The 13,899-nt window shown below is 39.8% G+C and overlaps 1 protein-coding gene across 6 annotated transcripts in view; it reads left to right on the top strand.

Annotated features, from left to right (window-relative positions):
* Positions 1–13,899, top strand: part of ZRANB3 (zinc finger RANBP2-type containing 3) — a 282,012-nt gene that overhangs the window by 214,763 nt on the left and 53,350 nt on the right. For all 6 annotated transcript variants that reach the window (XM_056533788.1, XM_056533787.1, XM_056533786.1 and 3 more), the window contains one exon: positions 7,280–7,495. In XM_056533788.1, the coding sequence (XP_056389763.1) occupies positions 7,280–7,495 (216 nt within the window). The remainder of the gene's footprint in view (positions 1–7,279; positions 7,496–13,899) is intronic.

Raw genomic sequence — 13,899 nt, 5'->3', positions numbered from 1 at the left:
CTCCCAGCCTGTACATTACAATGGATCACACTGCACGTATTAGGGAGGTAATGCAGGATAGAGGATAATCCTATGATAATCTCCTGTATATTATATTATAAAATCTATCCATTCCAATCATAGTATTTTACCTGCAACCAGATGAACCCTTCTAATCCCATAAGAAACTGCAGAAATGTTTGGCTAAGGCTATGTTCACACGGCCGTTGTCTTCCGTCCCGCTTTTCTCCCGTTATTGCAGTTTACTGACCTTTCTTTTGACAGACAGACAAACTGAAGTAAACGGATGTTAGGCTGGCTTCACATCACGTTTTTGCAATACAGTTCCCGTATCAGATATTTGATCAACAGTTTACTCAAAAACCGACTAAGCTGTATCAAAACGTGTGTACAAAGTTTAATCCGTATACGGTTTGAAAAATGATGTCCGGTTGCATCCGTTTTTTAAGAAAAAAGTATACGTTTTTAAAGGGGTATACCAGGATTTTTTTTTATTTGACTATGCTACAGGGGCTGTACAGTTAGTGTAGTTCATAATATAGTGTCTGTACCTGTGTGTGACGGTTTTCTCACAATTCTTCTGTGATTTTCACCCCCAATATTTCTTTTACCAGCATACAAAATGACCGTTGTCTCAGATTTTTCCCAGGTTGCAGTGCGGCCGAGACCTGACTCACTAGTCAGCTAATGACAGGGAGCCTGTCTGCTTCAGTGGGTGGAGCGATCGCTTGGTGGGGGAGAGATCAATCTGCAACTAATGCAACAGCTGTAGGCACCCTGATTGGAAACCACAGGTCTTTTGAATGGATGCAGCTCATTTATTTTTTAATGGGTGGGGTGGCTAATGTGTGGGAGGGAGGAAAATAGAATTCTGGGATTTGTAGGCAAAAGAAGAAAACTAAACAGGAAATACCAGTTCACAAAAAGCATAGCCACAGTGTTATGGTAATCTCACAGCATAGCCATTTAGCTCCAAGACAAGCACAGATCCTTTCTAAGCATGTCCATTACTGTCTGCCAGGTATGTACTAAAATCACCTTATGGTGGATAACCCCTTTTAACTTTTCATTCCATTATAAATAATAAATAAGTATACGTTTCAATACGTTTTTTCACCCGGACCAAAAACTATGGTAGACTATGGGTTTGGGTTTCTGGAAAAAAAACTGACAAAACCGTACAAGATGCAAAACGGACACAACCTGATGCATCTTTTGGCATAAGGTTTTCATATTGAAAACGTATACGAGAACTGTATTGCAAAAACGTGGTGTGAACCCAGCCTTAGGGTGCTTTCACACTACGATTGTAGTGTACGGTTGCTGGATCCGGTTGGGAGGGGCGAAAACCGGCCTCTCCCGTATCCCAGCCGGATCCAGCCTGAACCCCATTCATTTCAATGAGCCGACCGAAGTCAAACGCTGACTCCGGTTGTCTCATTTTTGCCCCGTATACAGTTTTCTCACCGGACCTAAAATCGTGGTATACCATGGTTCTAGGTCCGGTCAGAAAACTGTATTCGGGGAAAAATGAGACAACCGGAGTCAGCGTTTGAATTACTGCATGCGCCGTCTTTTCTCCGGCAAAAAAAAAACTGAATAGAAAGCAAATGGGTGCAAACGGGTGACAAAGGACTGTAAAAAAAAAAATCCTATTGACAGCAATAGAATCCATTTACAGCCGTTTGCAACCCGTTTGCAAAAGTATCAAACGGATTGCAGAACGGGCATGAATTAACGGGGACAGACGCCCATGTGAACAAGCCCTAAGTCTGCAGATCTTATGTATGAAGGAACATGCTATGACGTTCAACCTCGTTCCCACATTGCAGTCTGATATTGATAAGCATAGGCCTTCAATATACAAGTCCCAGAGAACTCTTTTAACTGGTTTGATGATTTGGAAAATGATCCTACCATGAGAGTGTCTCGCTGTTAGAACCTTCAATGTTCTGCTGAAATCTAATCGGGATTTAGTACTAAAGATATAAAATGCTTAAAGCACTACTGTCCTCTTATGTGACAGAATTTATGCTCCATCAGGTACCATGGTCGCTGAATTACTTAAGCCTTTACACCTGGGTCAGAGTATCTCTGCAGCCTCTGCACTAGCAGTAGGGTATCACTACAGCCTCTGCAGTAACATATAGGAGGTTAATTAATTGAAACAGTTGTCCCTTCCTTGTTGATATCATGTACAAACAGTAGAAGAGATGCCAGAGGGAATGGTCTGATATGTGACTTCAAGATAAGAATATGTAAAGGATTTTTTTGTAGTCTTTATATTTGTACTCCATTAGGTACCATGGTCACTGAATTACTGCAGCCTCTGCACCAGGGTCACCGTGCCTTTGCGTTAGAGTTAGAGTATAACTGCAGGCTCTCGCCAGTATCAGGGTATCACTGCAACCTCTGTCAGGGTATCACTGCAACCTCTGCACTAAAAGACTGGAGATTAGCTAATTGGAACTGTCGTCATTTCCTCTTGATAACCTTCAAACAGTAGAAGATGGGCCAGAGGTAATGACTGCAGAATCAGACTACAAAAAATATTTGTTTGTAGTTAATAATTTTTAGGAACACCTAGGTCTGCATATTCTCTCTTTCCCCTCTCTCTCCATCAGGAACCAGGGACAGGATATCACTGCAGCCTCTGCACCAAGGTCAGGGTACCACTGCAGTCCCTGCCCCAAGGTCAGGGTATCACTGCAGCCTCGGCTCCGATGTCAGGGTAACACTTCAGTCTCTGCACAAAGGTCAGGTCATCACTGCAGCCTCTGCACCAAGGTCAGGGTATCACTGCAGCCTCTGCACCAAGGTCAGGGTATCACTACAACCTGCACACCAAGGTCAGGGTATCACTGCAGGCCCCTGCACTCACAGACTGCAAATTAGTTAATTGAAACTGTTTGTAACCTAAAGCCAGTAGTAGAGGGGCCAGAGGGAATGGAATGACACCTGAATGCAGGATCAGACTAAAAGGATTAGTCTGTAATAATGGAGACAGAAAATTGTACAAAATTCTATCATTCTGGTCTACTGGAGCGCAATAGTCACAATAATATCAATGTTCCTGCAGTCTGTCTAAATTAGTGTATTCACATCACTATGAGAACAGAGTTTTATCATTTCAGCTGTAGACTCATATAAAGCTCCAATACTGAATGCTAATAGCTACAAGTGGTACCATTCACGTGAGCTTTGAAGCATTGCTCCCCGTGTGGTGCTTTACATTTAGTGCCGACAAGCTGGTATTTGGAAGATTGATACATTGGTGGCTGAGGACAGATAGTGGAAAATTTATGTGAGAAACCTAACCGAAATCCGCAGGAACCAAAAGTAAATTAGAAAGCATATGTGTGTTTCTCACAGTATGCTCCTGTGCTCAGCAACGCCCCCTGCTGAGTTTTGTACCTAGAGATACCATAAGGCAGTGTTTCCGAACCAGGGTGCCTCCAGCTGTTGCAAAACTACAACTCCCAGCATGCACGGACTTTGTAGATTTGCAACAGCTGGAGGCACCCTTTTTGGTAACCACTGCCATAAGGAGTGGGTAAGGGATTTAAACACTGCTCAGAGTATCTTTAAAAACCATTCAGCTTTCTAGTAAAAAAAAAAACTAAAAACCTAATCTAAATATTTTTAAGGCTGGTCCAACTGAATATACTTCTAAGTTGTTGCAAATGTTAAAGGGGTAATGCAGCGAAAAGTAACTTATCTCCTTTACACAGGATAGGGGATAAGTGTCAGATCGCAGAGGTCCAAGTGCTGGGATCCTCCGCAGTCTCATGTACAGGCCCCGGCTTTCTGAGAGGAGCATCTGCTGGGGAGGGCACGCTCTCAATTCATTCTCTATGGGAGCGCCGGAAACACTCAAATGCTGTACTCAGGCCCTGCATGAGATGGCGAGGGATCCCAGCGGTCGGACCCCCCACACAATCTGACACTTATCCTCTATGCTAGCTGAATAGGGGATAAGATACTTTATGGTGCACAATCTCTTTACGCAGTGTAGTTCTAATGTACCTCTTAATTTTGGCGTAGTTTCTGCACTGTTAAGTTTTTGGTTGCCTTGCACAGGCCAAAAAGTATATTATCTGCTGCCATGTGACCGCAGTTACCTATGGATAAGAAATTTTTTAATGCTTAATTACTATAGTTACCCAACCTGGCTATAACTCTTGCACAGTTCTGTAACTATCAAAAACATCCCCTATGTACAGTTATATAGCTACTATAATACTGCCACCTATGTACAAGAAAATAACTACTATAATACTGCCACCTATGTACAAGAATTAGAGACGAGCGAATTTACAGTAAATTTGATTAGTCACGAACTTCTCGGCTCGGCAGTTGATGACTTATCCTGCGTAAATTAGTTCAGCCTTCAGGTGCTCCGGTGGGCTGGAAAAGGTGGATACAGTCCTAGGAGACTCTTTCCTAGGACTGTATCCACCTTTTCCAGCCCACGGGAGCACCTGAAAGCTGAACTCATTTATGCAGGAAAAGCCATCAGCTGCCAAGCCGAGAAGTTCGTGACGAATCGAATTTACTGTAAATTCGCTCATCTCTAACAAGAATAATAACTACTATAATACTGCCACCTATGTACAAGAATATAACTACTATAATATACGGTAAAGTAGAAATTAGGGCCGTCACTCACCGAGTTGCAGTGTAAAAACTAAAAGAATATAACTACTATAATACTGCCTCCTGTATACAAGAATATAACTACTATAATACTGCTCCTATATACAAGAATATAACTACCATAATGCTGCCTCCTATGTACAATATAACTACTATAATACTGCTCGTATATACAAGAATATAACTACTATAATACTGCTCCTATATACAAGAATATAGCTACCATAATACTGCCTCCTATGTACAGGAATATAACTACTATCATACTGCCTCCTATATACAAGAATATAACTACTATAATACTGCCCCTATATACAAGAATATAACACTATAATACTGCCCCTATATACAAGAATATAACTACTATAATACTGCTCCTATATACAAGAATATAACTACTATAATACTGCTCCTATATACAAGAATATAACTACTATAATACTGCTACTATATACAAGAATATAACTACTATAATGCTGCTCCAATATACAAGAATATAACTACTATAATACTGCTCCTATATACAAGAATATAACTATTATAATACTGCTCCTATATACAAGAATATAACTACTATAATACTGCTCCTATATACAATAATATAACTATTATAATACTGCCTCCTATATACAAGAATATAACTACTATAAAACTGCTCCTATATACAAGAATATAACTACTATAATACTGCTCCGATGTACAAGAATATATCTACTATAATACTGCTCCTATGTACAAGAATATATCTACTATAATACTGTTCCTAAATACAAGAATATAACTACTATAATACTGCCCCTATATACTAGAATATAACTACTATAATACTGCCCCTATATACAAGAATATAACTACTATAATACTGCTCCTATATACAAGAATATAACTACTATAATACTGCCTCCTATATACAAAAATATAACTATTATAATACTGCCTCCTATATACAAGAATATAACTACTATAATACTGCTCCTATATACAAGAATATAACTACTATAATACTGCTCCTATGTACAAGAATATATCTACTATAATACTGCTCCTATGTACAAGAATATATCTACTATAATACTGCTCCTATGTACAAGAATATATCTACTATAATACTGTTCCTATATACAAGAATATAACTACTATAATACTACCCCTATATACTAGAATATAACTACTATAATACTGCCCCTATATACAAGAATATAACTACTATAATACTGCTCCTATATACAAGAATATAACTACTATAATACTGCCTCCTATATACAAGAATATAACTACTATAATACTGCTCCTATATGTAAGAATATAACTACTATAATACTGCTCCTATATACAAGAATATAACTACTATAATACTGCTCCTATATACAAGAATATAACTACTATAATACTGCCTCCTATATACAAGAATATAACTACTATAATACTGCCTCCTATATACAAGAATATAACTACTATAATACTGCTCCTATATACAAGAATATAACTACTATAATACTGCTCCTATATATAAGAATATAACTACTATAATACTGCTCCTATATACAAGAATATAACTACTATAATACTACCTCCTATATACAAGAATATAGCTACTATAATACTGCCTCCTATATACAAGAATATAACTACTATAATACTGCTCCTATATACAAGAATATAACTACTATAATACTGCTCCTATATACAAGAATATAACTACTATAATACTGCTCCTATATACAAGAATATAACTACTATAATACTGCCTCCTATATACAAGAATATAACTACTATAATACTGCTCCTATGTACAAGAATATAACTACTATAATACTGCTCCTATATACAAGAATGTTACTACTATAATACTACCTCCTATATACAAGAATATAGCTACTATAATACTGCCTCCTATATACAAGAATATAACTACTATAATACTGCTCCTATATACAAGAATATAACTACTATAATACTGCCTCCTATATACAAGAATATAATACTATAATACTGCTCCTATATACAAGAATATAACTACTATAATACTGCCTCCTATATAAAAGAATATAACTACTATAATACTGCTCTTATATACAAGAATATAACTACTATAATACTGCTCCTATATACAAGAATATAGCTACTATAATACTGCTCCTATATACAAGAATATAACTACTATAATACTGCTCCTATATACAAGAATATAACTACTATAATACTGCTCCTATATACAAGAATATAACTACTATAACACTGCCTCCTATATACAAGAATATAACTACTATAATACTGCTCCTATGTACAAGAATATAACTAATATAATACTGCTCCTATATACAAGAATGTTACTACTATAATACTGCTCTTATATACAAGAATATAACTACTATAATACTGTATCCTATATACAAGAATATAACTACTATAATACTGCTCCTATATACAAGAATATAACTACTATAATTACTATAATGCTGCTCTTTGCCCCATAATTGCACCTATTCTACTGCTTGCTGCACTCAGTATTAGTGATTTTTAGAAACATTATCCATTCTAAGAAGATCTCACTTCTTTTTCTGTCTTTCTTTCCACACATGAGGCTGACAGATTATTTTTCTCACTCTTTTTTGGAGAGCAGGTTCTGAGAAGCCGGCCCAGGCTGCGAGTGTATCCTGCATTCAAGAGGAGAAAGAAAATCAAAGTCAGAGTGATGGGGATAATGAGCTTGTCGACTGCGCCCTGCAGGAGTCGCCCCCCGCTCCACAAAGTGACTTACAGGGGGATAATTTACTAAGCATCGAAAACAACAACTCCGAAGCCCACCCGGGGGAGGAATCAGCAGCTACTGAACCAGGTAATGTGCAATGAACACTCCCTCCATGGCCACCGCCACTAACTGTTTAATCGACTGAGCTGCGTACCATTGGATGGAGCGGGGCGTTCTTTTCTAGGGCTGGGGAATTGCTTTGTAATGTTCTTCTGTCTGTTTAATTAACCTTTTTGTAATGTGTTTTTGTCACTGTGTGGAGCCAGGCTTCTCTTCTCCTCGGGTTACATATAGTAGTACAGTGACACTTGGCATTCATATTGTACTAGTATTGGTTCTACCCGTGTATCTCAGAGTCTGAACAGACAATCACACGCCCTGTACTGTCCTTCCAGGGGCCCTTCTTGTTGCAGTAAATTTCTTTCTTGACCCTTTTAGTCCCTGTTTAGTCATCCTCATGAGCTTTTTTCCCTTACCATATAAGCTCCCCACTTTGTTCTCAGCACTGTATGCCATTTTCTGTTTCCCCTGATGTTTGGGCTCCCTGTTCCCCCCATGTATTGCAGTATACTCTTACTATACTTTATTTTATCTTCACTTTGTCTTTTTATTTTATTTCTAACTATAGTTTATAAATAGTGTAACTTGCACTGCAGTACATCTTGAATCACAGTCCACTATTCTGCCAGTAGAGTCAGTATGTACATACATTACATTATTTATCCTGTACTGATCCTGAGTTATATCCTGTATTATACTCCAGAGCTGTACTCACTATTCTGCTGGTGAGGTCACTGTGTACATACATTACATTATTTATCCTGTACTGATCCTGAGTTATATCCTGTATTATACTCCAGAGCTGTACTCACTATTCTGCCAGTGGAGTCAGTATGTACATACATTACATTATTTATCCTGTACTGATCCTGAGTTATATCCTGTATTATACTCCAGAGCTGTACTCACTATTCTGCTGGTGAGGTCACTGTGTACATACATTACATTACTTATCCTGTACTGATCCTGAGTTATATCCTGTATTGTACTCCAGAGCTGTACTCACTATTCTGCTGGTGAGGTCACTGTATATATACATTATATTACTTATCCTGTACTGATCCTGAGTTATATCCTGTATTATACTCCAGAGCTGTACTCACTATTCTGCTGGTGAGGTCACTGTGTACATACATTACATTACTTATCCTGTACTGATCCTGAGTTATATCCTGTATTATACTCCAGAGCTGTACTCACTATTCTGCTGGTGAGGTCACTGTGTACATACATTACTTATCCTGTACTGATCCTGAGTTATATCCTGTATTATACTCCAGAGCTGCACTCACTATTTTGCTGGTGGGGTCACTGTGTACATACATACATTACTTATCCTGTACTGATCCTGAGTTATATCCTGTATGATACGCCAGAGCTGCACTCACTATTTTGCTGGTGGGGTCACTGTGTCTTTCATAGCGATGCGGCGGCATATGTACATAGAAGCACTGTGGGGGCTAAATAACGCTATATGTCTGGCCCCCACAGCACTTCTCTATTCCTTTGCCGCCGCAGTGCTATGATAGACAAGTATTCTTTCAGCAGCGCATCAGACCGGCCCGATGCGCTGATAATAGAATACTTTTCATTCATAACGCTGCCGGGGGCTTATGATAGCACTGCTGGTGGAAAATATATATACACATGCGCAGCTGGGGACAATACCTATATAAATGCGCTGCGGGGGGCAAGATATACAGAAGCGCTTCGAGGCCAGACATATACCCCTTCCCCCCAGTGATTCTATATATTATTCCCCACCGCAGCGCTTCTATTTGAAAACCCCGCTCGGAGCCCTTAATGACTCTTCAGTATCGGCCATTCAGGGCTCCCAGTGAGGAATTAAAAAATGAAAGTAAATACATGGTACATCGCAGGGTTGCAGACCATGCCACCCGCTCCCCTCTTTAATAAGACCCGGTGCGATCAATCTCTCAGCCCCTGTACTACAACCCCCATCATGGAACGGAGTCTGTTCCATGATGGGGGTTGTAGTCCAAACACTATTGTAGCCTCTCCAGCCACCAGCAGACTCCTGCAGTCGGGGAATTAACTCTCCCATCATGGAAACAAGTCTGTTCCATGATGGGAGTAGTAGTAGTCCTTCAGCACTGCAGGAGTCTGCTGATGTCACCTTTTCTGAGCATGCTCAGAAGTAATAACCAATAATATAAACCAGGTGCTAACGGATGACATAAAGGCTCATCTGTTTGCCATAGACTTCAGTGTTTAAAAATATCGTCTGATAATTTACCTATTTCTTGTGACGGAGGAAAAATTTGTGCATGTACCGTTTTTTCTTCCGTCACAATTAACGTCCATTAGTCATGACTGGCTATAACGGGTCATAATGGATAATCAAAAAATCCCATAGACTTTAAAGGGATTTTGTCACAGCCGTTTAACATCCGTTTTTAAGGCTTTTCTAACGGAAGTTTATAACGGGTCTTTTGTTACAATAACAACATTAAAGGGAAACAAAGTTCATTCCACTGCCATGTATCAGTAAGTATATCCAATAGATTAATTTGCAGAGCACAAGGGCAAAGATGGTGTAATAAGATAAGTACAGTGCTGTTCCCTAGGTCCTAATGCAAAATTAAAATCTACTTTATTGATAATTTTAAAACCATAGATCAAACAGATCAAACACGCCTCAAGCGTTAGAAACTCTTATTCATAGCATACACCTATACAGTAATCGCTTTAGTTACAATGGTTGTCCTGGAAGAAATTGTATGTTGAGACCATAACTCTATGGAAATCTGGTAATTGGTTCTGAAAAAATAAGTAGATAACTAATATACATAAAGCAAATCCTTACATATAAAAGTAATAAAGATCTGCTGGGATCTGTAATCACTGTCTATGTAGAGGACAGGAGCTTCTTCAGGGTCCTGTACAGTACACAGTGTCCTAAAAAAGTAACATGGTGAACGCAATGCAAAGAAATTCTTTGCCAAATGGAAAACCTTCATGACTGCCCACTTATCTAGGTCCCAAATTTAAGCTATAGTTGCACCATTTAGACACACGGAGTGGTACTCTCTTGCCTCACTTAATGACACCTTTGGCTCTCTACGCCTTCCTAATCATTGAGAGGGTTGACCTTCTGCCAAGGGTTTTTGCACTTTATATTGTCTCCCCCCTTACCTATCTACTGCACTTTACTCCTACTTTTCACTGCATGTCTCCTCTCCCTTTCTCTCTTCTACACTTCTCCCCTTTTTTTTTTTTCTTCTCTTGTATACATGTGAGTCCTTTTGAGTGAATGATCGGTAGGCTTTCATACTCGAGTGACGTCAGAATGACCCATGTTCTGATTGGCTCATGCCACTCTTGCTGGGCGTCTGAGACGGACGCTTCCGAGTGTGCTGATTACTAGCCTCTACCTGATATTGTTAGTGCCTTTACATTCTAACATACTGTTTTGATTGTTTTATGGTTACTTGATTATCTTGACAACTATTCCAATTGAGCTCTGTTAAAATGCTTTTTGCTTGACAGTCTCATGTTCTTTTAACTGTACTACAACGATTGCTATTTTTGTGAGTGATGTTTGCTCGCTTTTATCTGTTCCTGTTGTTGATTGTGCATTTTGTATTATCTATTTGCCACTTATAAACATGAAAATCTTTAATAAACATAGTTTAAAAAATAAAAATAAAAAAGTAACATGGAGCCACCCTCACCTGCTGTCCAAAGGAGCATCTAACCCTGTCACAGGTAAAGAGTACAGAACATGTAATACCTCCCTGTACTGTAGGGGGCGCTTCCAGACACCAGTCAGTGCATACACTTCAGTAATACAGGTAAAGAGTACAGAACATGTAATACCTGCCAGTACTGTAGGGGGCGCTTCCAGACACCAATCAGTGCATACATTTCAGTAATACAGGTAAAGAGTAGTACAGAACATGTAGTACCTCCTTGTACTGTAAAGGGCGCTACCAGACATCAGTCAGTGCATACACTTCAGTAATACAGGTAAAGAGTACAGAACATGTAATACCTCCCTGTACTGTAGGGGGCGCTACCAGACACGAGTCAGTGCATGCACTTCAGTAATACAGGTGTTTTACCAGTGAATGCCCATTCTGATTGGTCAGATCTAGAGATGACTGAAGTAACAGTACTTTGATTCGTCACAAACTTCTCGGCTCGGCGGTTGCTGACTTTAGCCTGCATAAATTAGTTCAGCTTTAAGTTGCTCGGTGGGCTGTAAAAGGTGGATACAGTCCTAGGAGAGTCTTCCAGCCTTTGACACGTTTCATAGATCTGGACTGTCTGTAGTATTATATGTTGAAAATATTGTGTGTTGGTGGCATTGTACATTGAGGGAATGTGTGTGTGTGTGTGTGTATATATATATATATATATATATATATATGCACATATACATCTAAATGCCATGATGAAGAGCTGCTACAGATCACAATGTGTCAGTGTATTTTTGCAATAATAACAAAGTTTGATTAAAAATGTCCATGTTCTGTGTAGACCAGTGTTTCCTAACCAGTGTGCCTCGAGCTGTTGCAAAACTACAACTCCCAGCATGCCCGGACAGCCTTTGGCTGTCTGGGCATGCTGAGAATTGTAGTTTTGCAACAGCTGGAGGCACACTGGTTGGGAAACACTGGTGTAGGTGAAGGTGCCGAGGTCTGGTTTCCCTTATACCTTATTATCCCTTATTCTCTTGTCTCTTTCTCTCTCTTTCCTGTAAACTCTTCGGCTTTCTTGTCTCTTATACATTTTGTGTGTATTTTATTTGTCCCCTCCTGTATTCTCTATTTCCCATTCTCTTGTTAAGTGATGTCTTTTCATGCTGAGGTTGTTGTGTCATATTTTTCTCATTACCCCACCTGTCGATCATCTTGCTGCCTGTGCTGTCGTTTTTAGCTCCAGTTTCTTCTTTGTTCTCTTTCATGCCCTTTTCTGTATTACAGCAGGGACACGTTCTTTAATTTATTATGCTGTTCTGACCACAATACTGTGGGATATTAAAGCTGTTTGGAGGTGCTCGACCGCCATGATGGGACTCCTTTATGTGATTGTCCATTATCTGCTGTCCTACCGGGCTCACGCTATCCTCTGCTCTCTTATTGAGTTCTCTGCATCATTCACTCTCATCTTTACTCTCTATTCACCATTCACTCTCTTTTCTGGGTTATGCCATTCACTCTTCGTTCAAACTCTCTCATCATTCGCACTCTTATCATCTTATCTGTTTTCGCAATCTTGCCGTCCTCTGTTCTCCTTCACCTTCTCTCTTATTAGAGCCCTCTCCTTCACCTTCTCTCTTATTAGAGCCCTCTCCTTCACCTTCTCTCTTATTAGACCCCTCTCCATCACCTTCTCTCTTTATTAGGGACCTCTCCATCACCTTCTCTCTTATTAGAGCCCTCTCCTTCACCTTCTCTCTTATTATAGCCCTCTCCTTCACCTTCTCTCTTGTTAGGGCCCTCTCCACCACCTTCTCTCTTATTAGAGCCCTCTCCATCACCTTCTCTCTTATTAGGGACCTCTCCATCACCTTCTCTCTTATTAGAGCCCTCTCCTTCACCTTCTCTCTTATTATAGCCCTCTCCTTCACCTTCTCTCTTGTTAGGGCCCTCTCCACCACCTTCTCTCTTATTATAGCCCTCTCCACCACCTTCTCTCTTATTAGAGCCCTCTCCATCACCTTCTCTCTTATTAGAGCCCTCTCCATCACCTTCTCTCTTATTAGAGCCCTCTCCATCACCTTCTCTCTTATTAGAGCCCTCTCCATCACCTTCTCTCTTATTAGAGCCCTCTCCATCACCTTCTCTCTTGTTAGGGCCCTCTTCACCACCTTCTCTCTTATTATAGCCCTCTCCACCACCTTCTCTCTTATTATAGCCCTCTCCATCACCTTCTCTCTTATTAGAGCCCTCTCCACCACCTTCTCTCTTATTATAGCCCTCTCCACCACCTTCTCTCTTATTAGAGCCCTCTCCATCACCTTCTCTCTTATTAGAGCCCTCTCCATCACCTTCTCTCTTATTAGAGCCCTCTCCATCACCTTCTCACTTATTTGTGCCCTCTCATTTACATTCTCTCTTATTTGTGCCCTCTCCATCACATTCTCTCTTATTTGTGCCCTCTCCATCACCTTCTCTCTTATTAGACCCCTCTCCATCACTTTCTCTCTTATTTGTGCCCTCTCCTTTACATTCTCTCTAATTTGTGCCCTCTCCATCACATTCTCTCTTATTAGAGTCCTCTCCATCACCTTCTGTCTTATTAGAGCCCTCTCCTTCACCTTCTCTTATTTGTGCCCTCTCCTTCACCATCTTTCTTATTAGAGCCCTCTCCTTCACCTTCTCTCTTATTGTTGCCCTCTCCATCACCTTCTCTCTTATTTGTGCCCTCTCATCACCTTCTCTATTATTAGGGCCCTCTTCTTC

Source organism: Hyla sarda, chromosome 8, assembly GCF_029499605.1.
Source record: "Hyla sarda isolate aHylSar1 chromosome 8, aHylSar1.hap1, whole genome shotgun sequence".
Lineage (NCBI taxonomy): Eukaryota > Metazoa > Chordata > Amphibia > Anura > Hylidae > Hyla > Hyla sarda.
This window is presented reverse-complemented; position numbering and strand designations above follow the sequence as displayed.